Source organism: Stylophora pistillata, chromosome 1 (genome assembly GCF_964205215.1).
Source record: "Stylophora pistillata chromosome 1, jaStyPist1.2, whole genome shotgun sequence".
NCBI lineage: Eukaryota > Metazoa > Cnidaria > Anthozoa > Scleractinia > Pocilloporidae > Stylophora > Stylophora pistillata.
The window spans coordinates 35,355,309-35,373,551 of NC_142519.1; the positions used below are offsets into that span (position 1 = coordinate 35,355,309).

Below are 18,243 nucleotides of genomic sequence, written 5' to 3' on the forward strand. Positions count from 1 at the left end.
ATTTTTTTTGGAAAGCGATAGACTATGAACATAATTTTTTCAAAGTAAATGGAGACTTCTGAAGAGAGTTAAAAATAGAGACAAATTGGAGCAAATTTTGACTGTTCAATGTGGGGTAAACCGACCCTCGAACGTTGACATCACTTGTTATCACAATCGCTTATATCCCTACTTTTGTTTTATGAATGAATTCAAGAAGGATACACGTCACCCGGCTTTATAAAAATATCAAGAGATGTTGAGAAATCTATAAATCAACTCCTTCAATCCACCATGTTAGCGGGTGATATGTGAAACGGAGCCGGCTTTCTGGATTTTTATGACGCAAAAGTGCCTGGAAATTTTCACTGTGTTCTTTTCATGGTTTGGATCCTAAACGAAGATTTTATTCCAAATTTCGGTCAAATGGGTGCGAAGTGGCCGAGATATACTGAAATAGGTTAAATCTTACAGACTATTTCTCATTAATATGACATAAAATTTAAAAAAAAATATAATTGGAAGCAGACAAATTGGTCCAGTCACTGACCCGCCGGATGGCAATTGGCTGAATACACCAGTTCTACCTGGTTCGATTCATTTCGCCTCAGGACAAAACCCAACGTCACATGCCAATCATGTGAGTACAGCAGCTCGTCATTCCGATTCAAAAATTTGGGCTTGTTCACACCTCTTACCTCTTACCTCTACATGGTTTTTCTGAGATTACACTGCAATAGCATTGTATTTTTCCATCGTGGTGAAAACAACTAATTTGTTTTCATACAAGTAAATTGCGTCTTTCAAGTGCTCACGTGATATTTTAATCATGCAGACACATTGCTGGTAGCATTTTTGGATCCATGGATCCCTTCGTTCAAGAAACAAACCCTCAGAAAACCTGTTTAACAGCGAATAAACAAATCATGATACAAAAGAAAAAAACTCTTTACGCAGTATATGATGTTAGATCTACCTGATTTGCACTTGTGGTGAGAGACACCATTTTTATTGTCTGTTCTTCGTTTTGTTCATTCCAGTCGACCAATGATACGATGCAAAGGTCAAAATTTATCATGATAGTCAAACTAATTTGCCCTAACGGTCATAATCTCAGATAACATACGATAATGGGCATTTTAAGGGCATTAATTACAAATAGATGTCTGTTTTTTGGGGGTACAACAGAACGCCGCTCTGATTTGCCCAAGTTGGAGTGAATTCATACAAAAGTATTGGTTGATTTATAGAGTTTCGCTGAAACACTTGCAGTTCAGTCATCTGCGCTGCTCGGTCAGGTCAGGCAAGATACCTTGGTGAGTAAAGTTTGAATCATTGAATCTTTAACTAACGTAAGCGACCTACATTGCGAGCCGAGCACTTCGTCAAGTGTTAATGTGTATCACTGATCCTTTTCGCAGTAGAAAGAACATACTGAAAAACCGAAAAATCAGGGCGATTTGATGTAAGAGCTACTATCATTATCAAGAATCATTATTGTTTTTAGTTAGAATTATAAGTCATGATCAAAATTATAGATTGGCTTAATTGCTACAATCTTTGATTCCACCTTCGTCGGTGCAGTGGGCTCATTTGCTGTAATGAAATTGTTCACGCGGTCTGAGTACATAACATCTCGTAGGAAAAGTAGTCAATATGAGAATACGTGGAGGTTTTCGAAAGTGGATGATGATTTGTTTAATCAGAGGCAGACCATCCTGCAAGTGCGTCGTGGGAAAAATCTAAGGGAATGTTACGATTAATGCAGTAAATTAAATGATTTTCAACACGTCGCGTTCTGGAAACCTTTACCAGACGAAAAAAGAGGCTTTTTTGCCTCCCCGAGCAGTTTAAAAGGCGTGTTTTCCTAACCACTCCCGACTTTTAGCTTTTGACGCAATGGACTTAGAGTGGGCTCCTTACTGGGCACCGCTTCACAAGCTACATAACATGTGAAATTCGAGGCGGATAGCGAAGTAAGCATGCCAAAGGCCTATGAGAGGCCAAGCAGCTTCATTTAAGTTAGACATTTAAATTCTTAAGCAAAGAACTTCTATAAAGACCGAAAAGTTAGGGTATCAGTTAATATTGGAGGTGAGCTGGGGCAAATTTTGACTGTTCAAGGCTGGGTAAAGCATCCTTCGAACGTTGACTTTACTTGGTAACAAAATCAAACATTTCCCTTCTTTTTATTTATGAATGAAAATAAGAAGAGTACACCCTTATAGAATTTCAAGAGGTGTTGCATAAAATTTCGATTAATACCTTCAATCCACCATGTTAACGGGTGATAAATCACACTGCGCCATCTTTCTGAATTTTTACTTAGCAATACACCCTGTGCAACATGGCATTGTTGCAGGCAAAAAAACGATGAAACAATGAAGAGATCTCAAAGGCAGATTTCACACAAACAGTATAAAATTTGAATTAGTAATAAGGTTGTGTTAATTAATCATTGTAAAAAAAACTAATTTGATTTCACAAGTGACAATCGAATCTTTCGAGTGCTCACGTAATATTTCGTCCTGCAGACAGTGATGATATCATCGCTGGAAGCATGGATCCCTTTACTCAAGAAACAAAACAGCAGGAAACCTGTTCAACAGCGTATTAATAAATCGTGATACAAAAAATATCTCTTTATAATAACTGTTATGTTAAGTTATTCCATGTGCTTGCGGCGAGAGATGGCGCCATTTTCATCGTCTGTTCTGTGTTATGTACACTTAGTCGACTAATGATATGCAGCAAAGGTCAAGACTACCTTTCATAATCACACTAATTTGCACTACCTGTCATAAAATCAGATAAAAGTACAATAATGGGCATTACTTGCCAAAAGATTGTTGTTTTGTGGGTTTTTTTTTTCGGATATACAACAGACCTCACTGTCTCGCCCCAATGGAGGTGAATTCATCGAATAGTATTGTTTGATTTATAGAGTCTCAAAAACTTGCAGGTCAGTCATCTCTGCTGCTGAGTCAGGCTTTTAATGTCTTCAAGGGGTAAAAAAGAGCTTACTTCAGCTTTCGGAAGGACAATGCAGCTCTCTCTCCTAATTTGCTTAAGTTACTTTCATTTCTGTTAGTCACAACTGAGATAGCGCGGTGTACGAGACTCAAAAAAATGGCGAGTGAGGCCAGTTCAGACGGAAGATCCAGGTAATCACGTCCAGCGTGCCCACCATACATTTCGATGAAATTCCTCAGTGCATAGACTCAGTTCACGGGAGCGTTGTTGTTTGGAAAACATCACCGAAGCGATCTTTGTCTCAATGATATTTTTTTTTCTATGCACACTCAATAATCCATCTGTAGTGCCGTTTTACCGACAAAAGTTAAATGTAAAAAGGTCATATTTTGATGGTTATCTTCACTTACCGAAATATGAAAAGTTCACAATGAATAATTAATAATTGGTTCACACCACACCGTACACTATTGAGTTATGGATGCACGCGGGAGGTTGCTACGCACGAAAGAAGCGTAAGTGTCGCCAGAGACGATAGCCGAGAGCAACTCTAGCTTCTCGAGCGTTTAGTCAACCTCCCAGGTGCATTCACAGCAGGCAATTTCTTGCGAAACATTTGCTTATCTGGAAAAATTTGCTCATGTCAGCAGCGTACACCCATGGGCAAATAGTAGACACTGAATTGACCAATCAGAGCACGCACTTTTGAGTTGGGTTTTGAGTTAGGCGGGAATCGAACACATGTCGCTTAAAGTGACAACCAGACGACAAGATCGAAGTAACAAGTGCACATTCCACAAATGATCGAATAAAAATTACTAAAAAAGGCTAACTTTTATCCTAGTTCTAGGTACCTTCCGAGGGTTGTGACGCTATTAAAACTTGAGTCGCACAACCGCTCCACCGCACAAACTCACGGTTTTCCGCATACTTCCTCAAAATTAGCAATCTTCCATAACACTTCTCTCTGTTAGTATGGCTTTCCAAACAGTTGGTCGCTCCCGACAACAGCAACTACTTACTGTTTATCACTACAGAAGATGGCAATACTCAAGGAGACGAACGACAGTGAACGAAGCCATGCTTTTAATAATATGACTCCTGAGGGATTCTGGGGAAGCTCCAAAAACTACTTCATGTAACACTTACTACTACACGACAGACCTTGTAGAAATTTTTAAGGTATTCCAGAACACTCCAGAAGCTTTCAATACAGCTATCTTGGTAATGTAAAATCATAACAATAAAACCTAACGAAATGTTCCAGAAAGTTCCATGAAAAGTTCATGTATGCAACTCAGCAGGACTACATAGGCATTCTAGAAATTTCTATTTGATTTTGTTTTCTGTTTGTCCCTCGAGATGCTATAGCTATAGTAATTTTTTAGCTACCCGGTTTGAAATGGTGCATCAAAATGAAGTGCTACTATTAATATAAAAAATGAACGAAGGGGTAAGAATCTAAAGAAACTGTAGTGAAGCGTTGGTAGGGGAGTTACACAAGATGATTTGGTTTTATCAACTGAGTTTACAATGTAAATTGCCCACTGTAAAGAGTTTCAAAGTAACTTTGAAACTCTTTGCGATGGCAAACTCAGTTGATAAAACCAAGTTAACATATTACCATTACATCGTTCCCTGTCTTTCTGTCTCTTATTATCATTATTTTTTATTCCTTTTTTAGACTGTTGGTATTTGCGGGTGTGAATATGGCGGTCGAGAAAAAGCGTCGAAGAGGCTTATCTTCCCTTCAGTTATTTTTCTGTGGAGTGGGGCATGTGATCAATGACAACACTCGCCGCATGCTACATTCATTCCGCATGATTTTTCTCATGAGGGTGGTTGGCATTTCTGCAACCAATGCCGGCTTGATATCTTCTTACAATTATTTTGTCGGTGGAATCATTTTTGCTCCAGTAGCAGGTTTTTTATGTGATAAGATTAAAATTCCAGTTCTGTCGCGCCGGCATGGAAAAAGAAAATCGTGGCATTTGATTGGATCTTTGGCAGCAGCTATAAGTATTCCACTCTTTTTCAGCAAATGTTTTGTTTGCGGAAGTGGAACCAATGATTGGGTGGTGCTGTTATATTACTTTATCGTAGCCACCATAATCTCATTTTCCATCAACTTCGTTGACATCTCCCACTTGTCGGTTATTCCTGTTTTGGCAAAGAATCAAAGTGACGCCGCCAAGCTTACTTCTTTAAGGTTTGGAAACCTATTTCAATCACTAAACTCACTATTATGTTGAATAAGCTGAGAAGATGGATTTTAGCTAAAAATCATGTTAATTAGGTCAAAATGATAGTGTTCATTGCGCAGACTGCGTGGAAGCACGTGTGATGACCAGATACACTCTCCCTGCCGCACGGATTGTGACCGGAGAATTTAGTCAAACAGTACAGCAGAGTTACCATGCTGGACGTGTGTTTTTCTGTGAATTAGCTGAGAAAAGATGTCAAGGAATTTGTACCATTGTAATTTTTTTACTGCCCTATTGTGCACTCTGATTTTCCATGTTTCGTTCCTTGTCATCATATCAGCAAAACGGCCAAACCTTCATTTTGCTTCAGAGAACTCTTCATTATCTAGTTTTAACCTTCTAGAAGTTTCGACGGAGTTGATTTCTTTCCAGAAAGAGTTGCAATTTATTAATCGTCAGCAGACCATTAGGCTGTTCTCGCCTCTACAAAGCTGACTTGCAGTTGATTTCTTATCCACAGAACGGCTTTCACGTATTTAACTGGCGTCGTTTGCTATCTTGTGGCATGGCTGATTCTTGGACAAGATAGCCGTGATCAGTTATCAAAAGAGAGCTCAATGGATTTTATGGTAATTAGTAACACCCACATGCATCCCATTGCTGCTATTAAAAACTACTTTTCCACTCTTTCTCTTTCTCCACCTTCTTGCTTATAGTGTTTCTTCCTCATATTTTCGTTTCTTTCTTTCTTAACTTCTTCTTCTATAACCAGTCTTCCTAAAACTTCCCTCATGATTAGCTGAGAAGCAGAGCATCATAGAGGATCAACGCAATGTGCTTGTTGTAGATGGGTTCATGTCCAAAATTCCGCTTGAAACATACATTTATTTCAAACAAAATCCCAAATTCCCAATAAATGTGTGCTTTTCATTCCACTAATTTATTCATGTTTTTCTCGTTGCCATGCACCCACCAATAACGTAGCTCCATTTTCTGCCTTTAAAAGCACACACAACCCACAATTCCTCTATTCGCTCCGACGAAGGGCTAACGCTCGAAACGTCAGCTTTTGTAATCATTACGGTGGCCAATTTACCATTTCAACTTTGTTGATATATCCAAATTATCCCAATAAATGAGACTAGCCTTAAGGAATTATTTAACTTTACAACTTTACAAACTCATGTTTTGTCTTATGGATCTTCTTACGATCAATGTGAGGGCGTCGCGATGGGATCGCCATTGGCAGCTATTTATACTTGCTACTTTATTCATGGAGTATTATGAGAACCTATGGTTAAAGAATTTAAATACTCTAATGTTCTATTTTATCGCAGATATGTGAATGACACGTTTTATTTATCATACAACGAACAGTATGCATTAAAATGTTTACGTTACCTCAACACCAGACATCCCAATATTAAGTTTACTTTCTAAACACAGGTTAATGGGAGACTTCCATTCATGTCAGATGTTTTGCTGAACAACGCGGGAAAATTTTGTGTTCTATTTACAACAAAAGCACATACTCAGGGCTCTTAAATTTCTTTAGTCTTATTCAGTTCAAATGTAATATAGGTCTCATTTAGTCGTTTGGAATTTTGAAGATAAATGGTACAACCCAAATGGAACAATATTTTAAAAAACCTTTCTAAAACTAGTCAACGCAAATCCTTACCTAATATCATTGACAAAACCATGTGAATATTTAAAAACAGATTTGCCTCACATTAACCTCGAGCTGGAGGTGTACACTCTGTGCAGAGCACTGAGTGTAATTTATAACACTAAGTGTTTCAAACTTCCTATCCTAGGTGACTATGCTAACGTCGAAGCACGGTTATCAACAATTTTTTGCAAGGATCTTGACATAAGGATTGTCTTCACCCCTTCCAAAATTAAGAGCTAATTTAGCCTTAAAGGTCCAACTTCAGATGCCTTAAAAAATCCCTAGCTACTTATCAGTTTACTTGTACGGGATGTAATTTCCGTTACATTGATGAGAAATATCATTATTTTTCCACTAGGGTTAAGGAAAATCTGCCATTGGAGAAAAACTCTCATGTTGACAAGCACATGTATTCTTTCCTTAGTTGTAAGAAAAAATGTTCAACCGAGGATTTTTAAGATTATAGACTCAACCAAGAACACTTATTGCTTCAAATTAAAGGAAGCGGTGTACATAGGCCACTTGCAACCTAAGCTGAAAGCTCAGATGAAACATAACTGTAATTTTTCTTCGAACAGATTCATTTTCCAAGTGTCACATTAGCGCGCGCTATTTAACAAATGGTAAACACCACAGCGTACACTCTTGAGTTATGGATACACGCGGGAGGTTGCTAAGCACGAAAGAAGCGTAAGAGTCGCTCGAGGCGATAGCCGAGAGCGACTCTAGCTTCTTGAGTGCTTAGCAAACCTCCCAAGTGCATCCATAACTCAATAGTGTACGCTGTGGTGTTTACCATTTGTTTTATAACATAACATTAACACATTGTAGCTAAAGGGTTCCCTTTTATTTAACAAATCTTACGTGACCACAAAAAACAAGCGCGCGCGGAAAAATAGTCTTTGCATTTGCTCACGTCAGCAGCGTACACCCATGGGCAAATGGGGGACGCTGAATTGACCAATCAGAGGGCGCGCTTTAGTTTGGTTATGTTATAATGTTTACTTTACCACAGTAACGTTATTCATTTCAAATACTGTATTCGAGTTAAACTTAGGAATAGATATTATAAATGTCTACCACCGATCAGCCTTAACTGAAGCTCTTTTGTCTGTTCATCTACAGTTGATAGCTCTCACCCTGACAGGAGTAGGACTGGTATGCTCTGGTATTTTCCATGTTGGAACCAAAGAACCTCCACACAATTCACCAGAGGAGAGGAAGCTGTCCAATTCAATTACAGATTATGTGGTAAATTTTGGTAAAAAAGGAGCAGCAGCTAAAAGAAACTTACTTTTCCCGATAAATCCAACCTAAAGTTATTTGCAATTATTAAATACTGATCAATTCCTTTTAAGTTTAATCATATGATCAATTACCACTTCAATGATCAAAAGTAATTCAAAATTTGAAACTACTTAAAGAAAAAATACTCAGAGAAGGTACTCCAAAATCCACTCTGGAAATGAAGTTGAATTTAGTAAAAAGTTTCTCCGGTTTTCCTTTTAAGTTTTAGATTTTTCGAAGTATTTATTTGCAGCTAGATGTTGTATCCAGTTTGATAGGTTTATAACATTCTTATTGGAGGAGTTAGATCTAGATAGATTATCATGACAACTCATTGTCTCCAAGCCTTATTCCCTGGGCCTCTTTTTGGCTGGTTCGAGTAAAATGCTAGCAAACACCCTAGGTGGACATCAACGAATACACAAGTATTGAGAGAAATGTGCACTTCGGGGAACTAAGAATATTTTAAATATTTACGCTGTGTTCTTTGCTGGTTAGTTTTTTCATATTAATATTTTGTATTGGTGTACTGCTTTGTATTGGTGTATCTCTCGTAGAGAAAAACTTCCTTCATGCCAACACCTGGGATTTTACAATCAGTCCTGTATTTTGAAGGATGTAAGTTTTTATCCATCATTTACAAGGCCATGCACCAACTTCACCTGTTTTGTTTTCCAAAACTTTTGTTCATATTTTCTTACTTTCTTCTTAATTTTACAACTTTTTAGCAGCTATGCGATAGTTTCTAAGTTTAGGTGTAAGTGTTTACAAAGAACTCGTTCTCATTTTGTATTTTCACATAGATCAGCAACGAAAGAAAAATATCCGAGACAGATTCGTCCACAGTCTGCGATCATCGCAGAACGATAAATTAACCAACCAGCAATCAGGTGAAGAAAAAACAAGCCCTGCGAGAAAAACCAGTTTCTTTGACCATTTTCTTGAAGCAATATTAGAAGGAAATAAAACTGATGAACCCGATGAAAGTACGACCACAGAAAAAGAGGTTCTGGATTCACCACTGAACATGGCTGTTACCCCCATGGCAGTCACAAGTGGGGAAGACTTGACGTTTGTTAAGACATTACCAACAGAACGAAAAAAAAGCCTTATGATGAGCATCTTTGATAGACTGATGACAAAGCAAGAAGATTCTGAGGAAGAAATCGATTCTAAGAAAAATAATAACAAACCTATAGATGACAATGAAGGATCTGATGCAAATGAAACACAGCTCGGCCAACATTCCTTGGATGTTAGTCAAGATGATGGAAAAGTTCTACTATCTGTTGCTTCTGATGTTGTACCCAATCCTCCACCGAAGCCAAAGACAGTGATAGCCTGGTTCAAGGATCCTCATTTGTACAAGGTGACTTTAAATATATAAAGAGAGGTTTTTGACAAGAAAAACTATAGCTTTTTTCTTTACCTTTACCATTGCCATTACCATTGTGATTTCCGTTACCATAGCCATTGCGTTTACCATTACCATCGCCAATGCTCTTGCCATTGCCGTTGCTATTGCCTCTGCCATTGTCATTGCCATTGCCATTGCCATTGCCATCACCATTGCCACTGCCATTGCCGCCGTTATTATCACTGCTGTTGCCATTTCCGTTGCCAATGCCACTGCCACCGCCATTGCTATTGCTATTGCCATTGTCATTGTCGTTGATGTTGCCATTTCCATTGCCAATGCATTTGCGAGGATAACAATTGCGACAGCCTAAGCAGTTTCTGGTTTTCAACCGTTTTTTTATGATTTTGGGTGCACTGCCTGTTAACAGAGGTATTTTGATAGGGCCGGGGTCCACAGTACTTCAGTTTTTTTGTATTCGACGAAGTTGAAAAGTGAGACGTATTCTGCCATCTTGGCCGCTAAATAATTGTTTAGTTCATGGAGGATCTTTCCAATACTGCCGCCCCAAATTATTCGGGTTCTTTGTGCGCATTGGGAGACTGTGCCTTCTGTTTTGAAAACCACCCGAGATTGCAGGCCGAGGGCTTTATTCAAGATCTCGGGTACATTTCTCCGTATAGGGACCTCTCGGCCTGTAAATAAAACATGTTTATTGTTGCCAGTAGTGAAACAAAATTTCTTGAACAGATTGGTGTGAACTTTTAAAGATGTTTAAAAATGGAAAAAGTGTAGTCAGGATATGTCATGAGTTTTATAGAAATTGGTTGCCTCTGACTGTTGTTATTTCTGAAACAGACGTTTCGGCTAATGCTTAAGCCTTCATCAGTGATATGAAAACTGAAGATCGTTATCATACGCTATTTAAAGTTAAAAACGTGACGCGAAGCTTGCGCGCGTAACTATGTATTTGATGCTCGCGCGAGGTCTTTATAGGCTTCTGGAAGTACGATGTGATCGTTCCCCGCATTCGGATCCAAAGTAGAGTACCAGGCTTCAAGGAAAAGTCTCTCGTGGTAATTAGTTTCGAAACGAACGACCCTGACGTTTATGAAATCCATGTTTTGGTCGAAAAGGTGGACATGGCTTGCGACTTTGGAGTTTAAGTCAAAACCTGCAACTGCCTTTTTGTGCTCCGCAATTCTGGTCTTTAATGATCGTTCTGTTTGGCCATAGTACTTAAAATTACACTGTGTGCAATTGATTTTGTACACCATGCCTGACTTCTGGCGGTCAGGTTCGCCTAGCTCCTTGGAGCGTGGAAGAAGGCTGTTGACTGTTTGTTGGGGTCTGTAGGCTACTTTGACCTTTTCTTGTTTCAATATGCGACTTATTTTCTCGGAAACACCCTGTACATACGGCAGCACTACAAAGCCATTGAAGTTGGTCTGGGCGGGTTGTTTAAATAACACTCTCTCACAGTTCTGTACAAAAGGCAATGGATAATTGTTATCTCGCAGAACGGCCTTTACTCGTTGTATTTCTTCCCGTCTGCCTTTATTGGTAGATGGAATGTTGTTTGCTCTTTTCAGTAAGGTGTTGACAACGGATCTTTTATGCCACATAGGATGACAGGAAAAGAAATCGAGATAAGGGTCGTTATGTGTCGGTTTTCTGTAAACATCTACCTGAATTTTTGTGCCGAGTTTACTTGTTATGGTGTCTAAAAAAGGCAAGCCTTGTCCGTTGGTGTTTTCTAATTCTAAAGTAAACTGTATGTTCGGGTTAATTGAGTTCAATTGTTTGTGGAAATTGTCGACTTGATCCTTTTTGATACAAGAGTGACTATCGTCAACATACCTAAACCACCATTTGGGAGGGCACGGGAACGTGGAGATCGTCGTTTCCTCAATTTCTTCCATAATCAGGTCGGCTAAAACAAGACTAATGGGAGAACCCATTGCGCATCCAAAAATCTGTTTGTAGTGGTCGCCATCATATTTAAATTAATTGTGGTTGAGGACAAATTCTGAACTGAGTCTCAAAACGTTGTCAACAGAAAGATTGGTACGTTCTGCTAGATTCTGGTCTCGTTGTAGTCTCTCCTTGGTTATCGTGAGGGCTAAGTCCACAGGTATGGAGGTGAACAGGGACTTCACGTCGAAGGAGATCATGACTTCATCGCTGGAGATGGAAAGCTTTTTTTATTTGTTGCGTGAAAACGGAACTGTTTTGGACTGTGTAGGTTTTCTTTCTCAGAGGTGACAGGACTGAAACTAGATATTTGGAGACCGCATGTGTCGGGCTACCGATACTGCTAGTGATGGGTCGCAATGGCCTTCCAGGTTTATGAACTTTCGGAAGACCGTAAAAAGACGCTGGCGTTGAATTACCGCAGTGTAGTTTTCTGTATAAACTTGGGCCAATTCGCGGTGCTGTGCCGTTATTCTCGTTTTTGATAGGAGGATTTTGTTAAGATCTTTTTCAACACTTGTTGTGGGTTTCAATCTCTTATCGGTCAATTTCAGGTAGGTTTTGGTGTCGTTTAATAAAACGGCTACTTTCTCTTTGTCTCATCACTATCCATCACAACTATGGATCTTCCTTTATCGGCTGGAAGGATCTTCACAGTCTCATCCTTTCTCAGGTTTTGTAGCGCATTCTCCTGCTCTTTCGTTATATTGGCTGTCGTGTGTACTTTGCAGTTCTTAAGAATATTAGTAACAGAAACGCGTATTGTGTCTTTTAAAAATGTGGCTGATTCTTTTCTTTTCAGGTTGCAATTATTTACTCGTGTTCAAAGAGTTTACAAAGTGTGCTTTTCTCCTACTTGCCCCTGCTCCTTACCGACGAACTGAAATTTGAAAACGTGAGTGAAATTTGTCAATTATTTTCTGGGTTTGAAAGTTTGAATACTGAAAGTCATACTTGACGTTCTGCAATGGTTAACCAATTATCTTGTAACACACCTACCTTCGTTTCCTTGCTTTCCTTTCTCCTTTCCCTGTCAATCCGTCAGCTTTGCAATAATTAGGTGGAAGAGACAAACAGGCAGAGGGAAAGAGAGACAGATAGACGGATAGAAAGAACGACCATTTGGTAAATCATGAAAAATTTCAGAGAGTTGAAGACGGGGTACTTAATGTGAATAACTGTTTAGACTTTCCTGCGAGTTAATAATTCCGAATCTTTTTTCAAACAAAGCTCCTAGAAAAAAAATTCACCTTATAATGCTCCACATTTAGTTGGAGTAGGAAATATTAAATGCCAAGAAAGCTCCTTGATGTTTTTAAACGTTTTAAGGTTCTACTTTTAAAAAAATGTACCTCGTTTATCTGAGGAAATTATGCCTCACGGATCCCGTTAAACATAAATTGTCGATTGGTTTATCCGATAAGACTTGATAGATTGTCCGCTCATGACAATGAGACAATCTGGTTAAAACCCTGTTAAGGCTTGACATTTTTACAACATAATTATTTTTACAGCATAATTATGTGCTTTTTTTGTAGGAGGCGATTGCCAATATACCATTAATAGCGTTAGTGAGTGCCTCATTGTCTACTGAAATCTCGAGAAGGCTCTCGAGAAAAGCGGGAAACAAGGTAACTAACTAGTCCAGAATATTGTACACAATAAGCCTTCCGGCTTCAATTCAATTTCTGTGCATAACGAAGGCTATACACGGTAAAGAAAATCAATGATTCTAGGCAATATTGGATGTGGATCACCAAATGAAGATGTCACCACTTTCAGTATGTTCTGACACGAATTGATTCATACTAGTCGGGGCCTCTTCTAAAGCTCTTCATCTTATTTCAGTGGACATTCACTGTGGCTGTTCTAACAGTGATTGGATCGTGTGTGTGGTTTGCACATATTACTCAGTCGACCAGAGTTTTGACTTATCCAGCCGTTATTCTACTGGGATTTGGTTCCTCCGCCATGTTTGTGAATGCTCTTGGCTTTGCAACTGAACTCATTGGAGACAACAAAGTATGTTGGAGGGCGCTTTGTTTCGTTTATCAATGAAATCTTCTCTTACCTTTTGATAAGTATAAAAATCGAATTATACAATTTTAGTATAATTTCAGATCTGAGCAAAGAGTTTCCAGCAATCTGATTGGTCGAGCGGTTCCTTATATGACGCTATATAAACCGCTCCGCGCGGTTTATATAAAATGTTCAACTAAAATGTTAATAAATGTTACTAAAATGTTATGATTTTAGAGATTTCTCTGTTGATCAGCTCTGAAATTATACTAAAACAATCATTCGCCTCAGGTTCGGTGAATATTGTCGAATAATCCCCTCGACTTCGTCTCGGGGATTATTCGACGATATTCACTTCGCCTTCGGCGAATAATTGTTAAATACTAAGTTCAAAGAAACACACTACCCATAGCGAGTTTATTACAGATTTGTCCCCGTTTATAGGGACTATAGAACAATAACATCTTTCATTTCCCTGCAGGCCAGCTCTGGTTTGGTATTTTCTGTCATAGGAACCTTCGCCAACCTGATGTCAGGAACTCTATATATCGTGATACAAGCTTTATTTCCTAAAGGAAGGTAACTCTAGACCTTTTTCATAATGATTATACTAATCACAGTATCTTCTTTGTCTATTTATGTTTGTTTCTTTAATTTTTCTTTTGTTTCTTCTTCCCTTTTCATTTGTCTTACCTCTCTTTGATTGTTATTGCTGTTGTTGTATTTATTCTTCTCTTTGCTTTTTTTCCATCTTGTTCTACAATGGTATTGTTTTCAGTCTTTTTCTTCTACTCCTTCTCCTGTAATCCTGTGTCCTTTTATTTCTCTGGTCCTTATTCTATACTGTTCAAACAGTCAATTCTACCAGCATCCAGTGAACAATGTCATAACTAGAAATTATTGCTTGATCAAACGATATAAATAAGACATCTTTATTTAAATCTTCGTCTTGATAGTCGGTGTATTTGTTTATCAGGAAGAGCTAGTTTCCTCTTAGGTCTAGTTCTACTCTATGGTGCATGATGGCGAAATCGTAAGATTTAGTGCCCCAAAAACGATGAAATCAAAGTAATGTTCGCATCAATTCATCAAAACAAATTAAATGGACATGAAACGTAGATGTCACTCCTCAGTGATAGATTTCTAATTGGATAATATACTTGTGCTCACACTAATTTAAAAGAAAGGGTGAATCCTCATCATAGTGATTTTTCTTAGCATAAAATATTGTAATAAAATATTTTTGTTCTAGCGCGTCTGCTGATTGCCAAGAGTGCGGGAATTACGTGCGACATGTGTTCTCATTCGTTCCCAGCTCACTCGCTGCTCTTAGTCTGCTGCTAATGATCATTTTTCAAGTTCATCAAATGGTCTGTGGGATAGAAGGTGAGATGCAGTTTGTTAGGTGACATATGACGAGTTTCAGTGTGCACGTAATTGAAGACTGATGGATTAACTTTAGGGAATTTTAAAAAGAAGGCTCAAATATCAGGAGTGTGGCTAGTATTTTAACGCTTGCAGCGACGTAAACCAATTAGAATCGAGGTATCACTCTAGGCGGGTCGTTGACCAGGAAACTTAATGCTTAAAAGTCAGCCCCGCTTGGGCCAAAGGCTGCGAATCGATCGAAATGTAGTAAAAAGTCGACACTATACAAAGACCCAGGAGCCTCCAGTAAATAGGACGCTAAGCTCGCCTTCTCTATGCGCGTGGTGACGCTTATAGGTGCGATTTGAGGAACAGAAGTTATAACATTGTAATCAAGTCTTTACTAGGATGAATACCGTTCCCAGAACGGTCATTTTTTAGATAGTGAGTTCAAACATGCAAAAATTCCAACCCAAATGCAATTAGCATCAATCAGAAGAGAATACAAAGCTCGCTTCCTGAAGAGATTGCAAAAGAAATAGAATAGTTTTGTTAAATATTTGCTAAATAGAGTAGATACATTTATCACTGAAATATCGCTGTCTTGTGATACACCGTCCACTGAAACTTGCCTGGGTATCAACACTGTTATTATTAACTGCATTTGAGGTCAACTTGCCATAACTTGAACATGTAATGGAGGCGCATCAGAGCAGTCCAGATTCTCGCTCACGTAGCACTAATGCTTACCAAATTAATTTTCTTTCTTTTTTAACTTTATATTCTAGCACTGTTTAGTTTAGACATGAGATGGTAGAAACATCTTTGAGAAAGAAAAAACACGATCCCTCGAAGCAAGGCTCTTGAAACCTATTGTAATCCTGAAATATTCGATGTTCTTTTTATTTCTCTTCACAAAACAGGAACCGAGAAGGAGACTGAACCAGATTCAGGCAATAAAACTCAGCGAAGATTTGCTGTTGTAAAGAAATAGCATAAAAGACACTGGCTGGTTGAACTTGATGACATTTGCCATTACATCATAAGGAATTTGCAATAACAGCAAATTCAAGAATGTGTCATTATTATCTTTCGGTGCTTGTGATAAAAACGATTACAATACCGGGAATAACCCAATGCAAATTATAGTTATCATTTTATTCTTGTACGTAGCTATTGCAGCGTGCTAATTTCTAAGAGTTCTTGAGTGTAAGTTTTAGAATGATTTTGTTTTTGATATGAAGAAACCGGAATCAGATCTTAGCAGTGATATGCATCCAGAGACCTGAAAGGGGAATACCTGGTACAAGGACCGTGTTATTAACTTTGTGAACCAAACCAACAAGTCTGTAAAACGGCATCTATTAACATATATCCTAGGTTCTGTAGGTCTGTTCTGGCTCTAGGTTTAAACATGTATGATTTATTTGAAGAGTCATTGTCGCAAGACAAACAAGCACAGCAGCGAGCATATTAATAATGATAGCCATTATTATAGTAACAAGTTAAAGTTAGCCCATTTTCCCATTAGATCCGATTTCTTTTCCTCCAACGTTCTGCCAGCAGAAAGGCATGTGATTGAATTCTCACATTTAAAAACTATCTATAGTAGATCAAAAATTTATTTCATTCTACACTTATTGATAAAAATTATTATGGCCCCCGCTTATGAAGTTATAGTTATTCACGGCTACGTCTTTAGCAACTATTACACAACTCTCATGCTCTTCGAGCTTCCTGCGTGCTTCATACCAGAGTTGGTGATTTGGTTTTGATGGCAGAGAGCAGACAAGGGTTCCTCTTTTTTTCCTTCCGTATGAAGGCGTTTTTTCTAATGCACTCTAGGTTGTCTTGTAATAACGTAATGGCCTTAGAGTAGTCTCCATTACCACCGGGGCAAGAGCTGCGGAGCACATAAGATTTGAGTTGTCTAGCGATGTGAATGAACGTCAGGCTTATGAGGGTACCTCAGTGGGGTCACGTTGACGGTTGACGGTTGACAGTTAAATCTCAGGTCATTTGACGGTTAATTTTTTGGAATGTCGCTTATAAAACGAACTAAACGTCCGCATTTGGCTGTAATTTTTCATAATGACGCGTTTGTAAAAAGCTCTTAATTTATAACACCTTTTATGAATAAATGACTGACGTTTTATTACACGACTCGGGCAGTCAGAGGGCCAATAACTAAAATCAACTAATCAAAATGCTCTATTGCCGGTCAATATTCTCTCAGTATTGGACCGAGCACTGTCCCGAATAGTCCCGAATGATACCGCACTTGTGTCCCTTTGAACTTCAGTCGTATATTAATTCTCTTATTAACCAAGCTTGCTCGGGACCGTACTGGAATGCCCTCGGTCTTTTTTGTACGGTCCTCGCTACGCTCGGCCCGTACTGTCAAGACCTCGGGCCGATATTCTCCCAGTACGGCCCTAGCACTTGGTTAATAAGATATATGTACTACACAGGAAGTGTTTCCACACCGGAGGTCAGTTTTATCGCCAACCAATTTTATTCGCGACTAGAAGTTATAGGACTTATGTAAATGTGTTTTTGTGATACATCAAAACTTTTCTTTATAAACAACAGAACTTGACCCCAATTAAGGCCCTCGTTTAGCTCTTACTTAAGGATATCTGAGACATTTGACAGCTAACACTGGTTTGTTCACTTGACAGCTGACGGTAAAAAATATTGCGTTTTTGACGGTTGACAGGTAATATTTTGGCCTTTCGACGGTTGACGGTGGATCCCATTGAGACCCTCCAATGAGGGGTCCAGAATCTTCACAGACCCCTTGCAAATCAATTTTTTGACTTCCTTGAGAGTTTGTCTGGGACTAATAATAATAATGCTGATAATAATAATAATAATAATAATAATAATAATAAAAATAGTAATAATAATAATAATAATAATGATAATAACGAATATTTATACAGGATAACCCTTCAGGGCAAGAGCACTGTTATCAATGGGGTCCTGTCTAAATAACATGATATAAGGATGAAAACTAGAATAAGATAAGAATGACTACGCACCTAATTAAATGCCCTATGCAAAAAATTGATCTCTTTAGTAAAGACTCGCTAAATGGTACCCTACTGCTAATTTGCTTGATTTTTAAAGGTAAACAATTAAAAGCTGAAGCTCCTAAAAAATAAAAACTTTTCCGAGCAAAGTCAAGTCTCACTTTCGGCAGAGCAACGGTGGTCCCTCTGTTCCTCGTATTAAATCGTGGGTTAACAATTTAAAATATTCTTTGAAAGGACTACAAACATTGCCTTTTAGGCAATCAAAAACAAATAAACAAGCCTTTTTCTTTAAAAAATTTTCAGTTGTGGGTAGACGGAGTTCACAGTTTAGACATTTTGAGTTTTTCAGAATAATCCTGTGAGTACGTTGTC

General features: G+C 38.4%; 1 protein-coding gene and 1 pseudogene across 2 annotated transcripts; one reads left to right on the forward strand and one right to left on the reverse strand.

Moving 5' to 3' along the window:
* Positions 1–1,128: 1,128 nt before the first annotated feature.
* LOC111326287 (major facilitator superfamily domain-containing protein 12) lies at positions 1,129–16,996 on the forward strand. 2 transcript variants are annotated; one of them, XM_088753220.1, is made up of 12 exons: positions 1,129–1,295; positions 4,637–5,161; positions 5,677–5,785; positions 7,954–8,079; positions 8,673–8,733; positions 8,919–9,484; positions 12,249–12,341; positions 12,985–13,077; positions 13,295–13,468; positions 13,947–14,044; positions 14,781–14,851; positions 15,757–16,996. In XM_088753220.1, exons 2-12 carry the CDS (start codon positions 4,662–4,664, stop codon positions 15,825–15,827), a joined length of 1,962 nt encoding a protein of 653 aa, XP_088609346.1. In that variant the 5' UTR covers positions 1,129–1,295; positions 4,637–4,661; the 3' UTR covers positions 15,828–16,996. The 2 variants fall into 2 exon arrangements, with proteins under 2 accessions (XP_088609346.1, XP_088609341.1); XM_088753215.1 differs by having other exon boundaries at positions 1,131–1,295; positions 14,718–14,851.
* LOC148742237 (uncharacterized) lies at positions 10,827–11,951 on the reverse strand (annotated as a pseudogene).
* Positions 16,997–18,243: the final 1,247 nt, after the last annotated feature.

What these genes read in the sequence shown, in the direction of transcription:
- LOC111326287 (XM_088753215.1), top strand. Translation starts at nt 4,662, where the DNA reads ATGGCGGTCGAGAAAAAGCGTCGAAGAGGCTTATCTTCCCTTCAGTTA. An exon ending in ACGAACTGAAATTTGAAAAC is followed by an intron (nt 12,342 to 12,984) that starts GTGAGTGAAATT and finishes CTTTTTTTGTAG; the next exon opens with GAGGCGATTGCCAATATACC. An exon ending in GCTTTATTTCCTAAAGGAAG is followed by an intron (nt 14,045 to 14,717) that starts GTAACTCTAGAC and finishes TTTTTGTTCTAG; the next exon opens with CGCGTCTGCTGATTGCCAAG.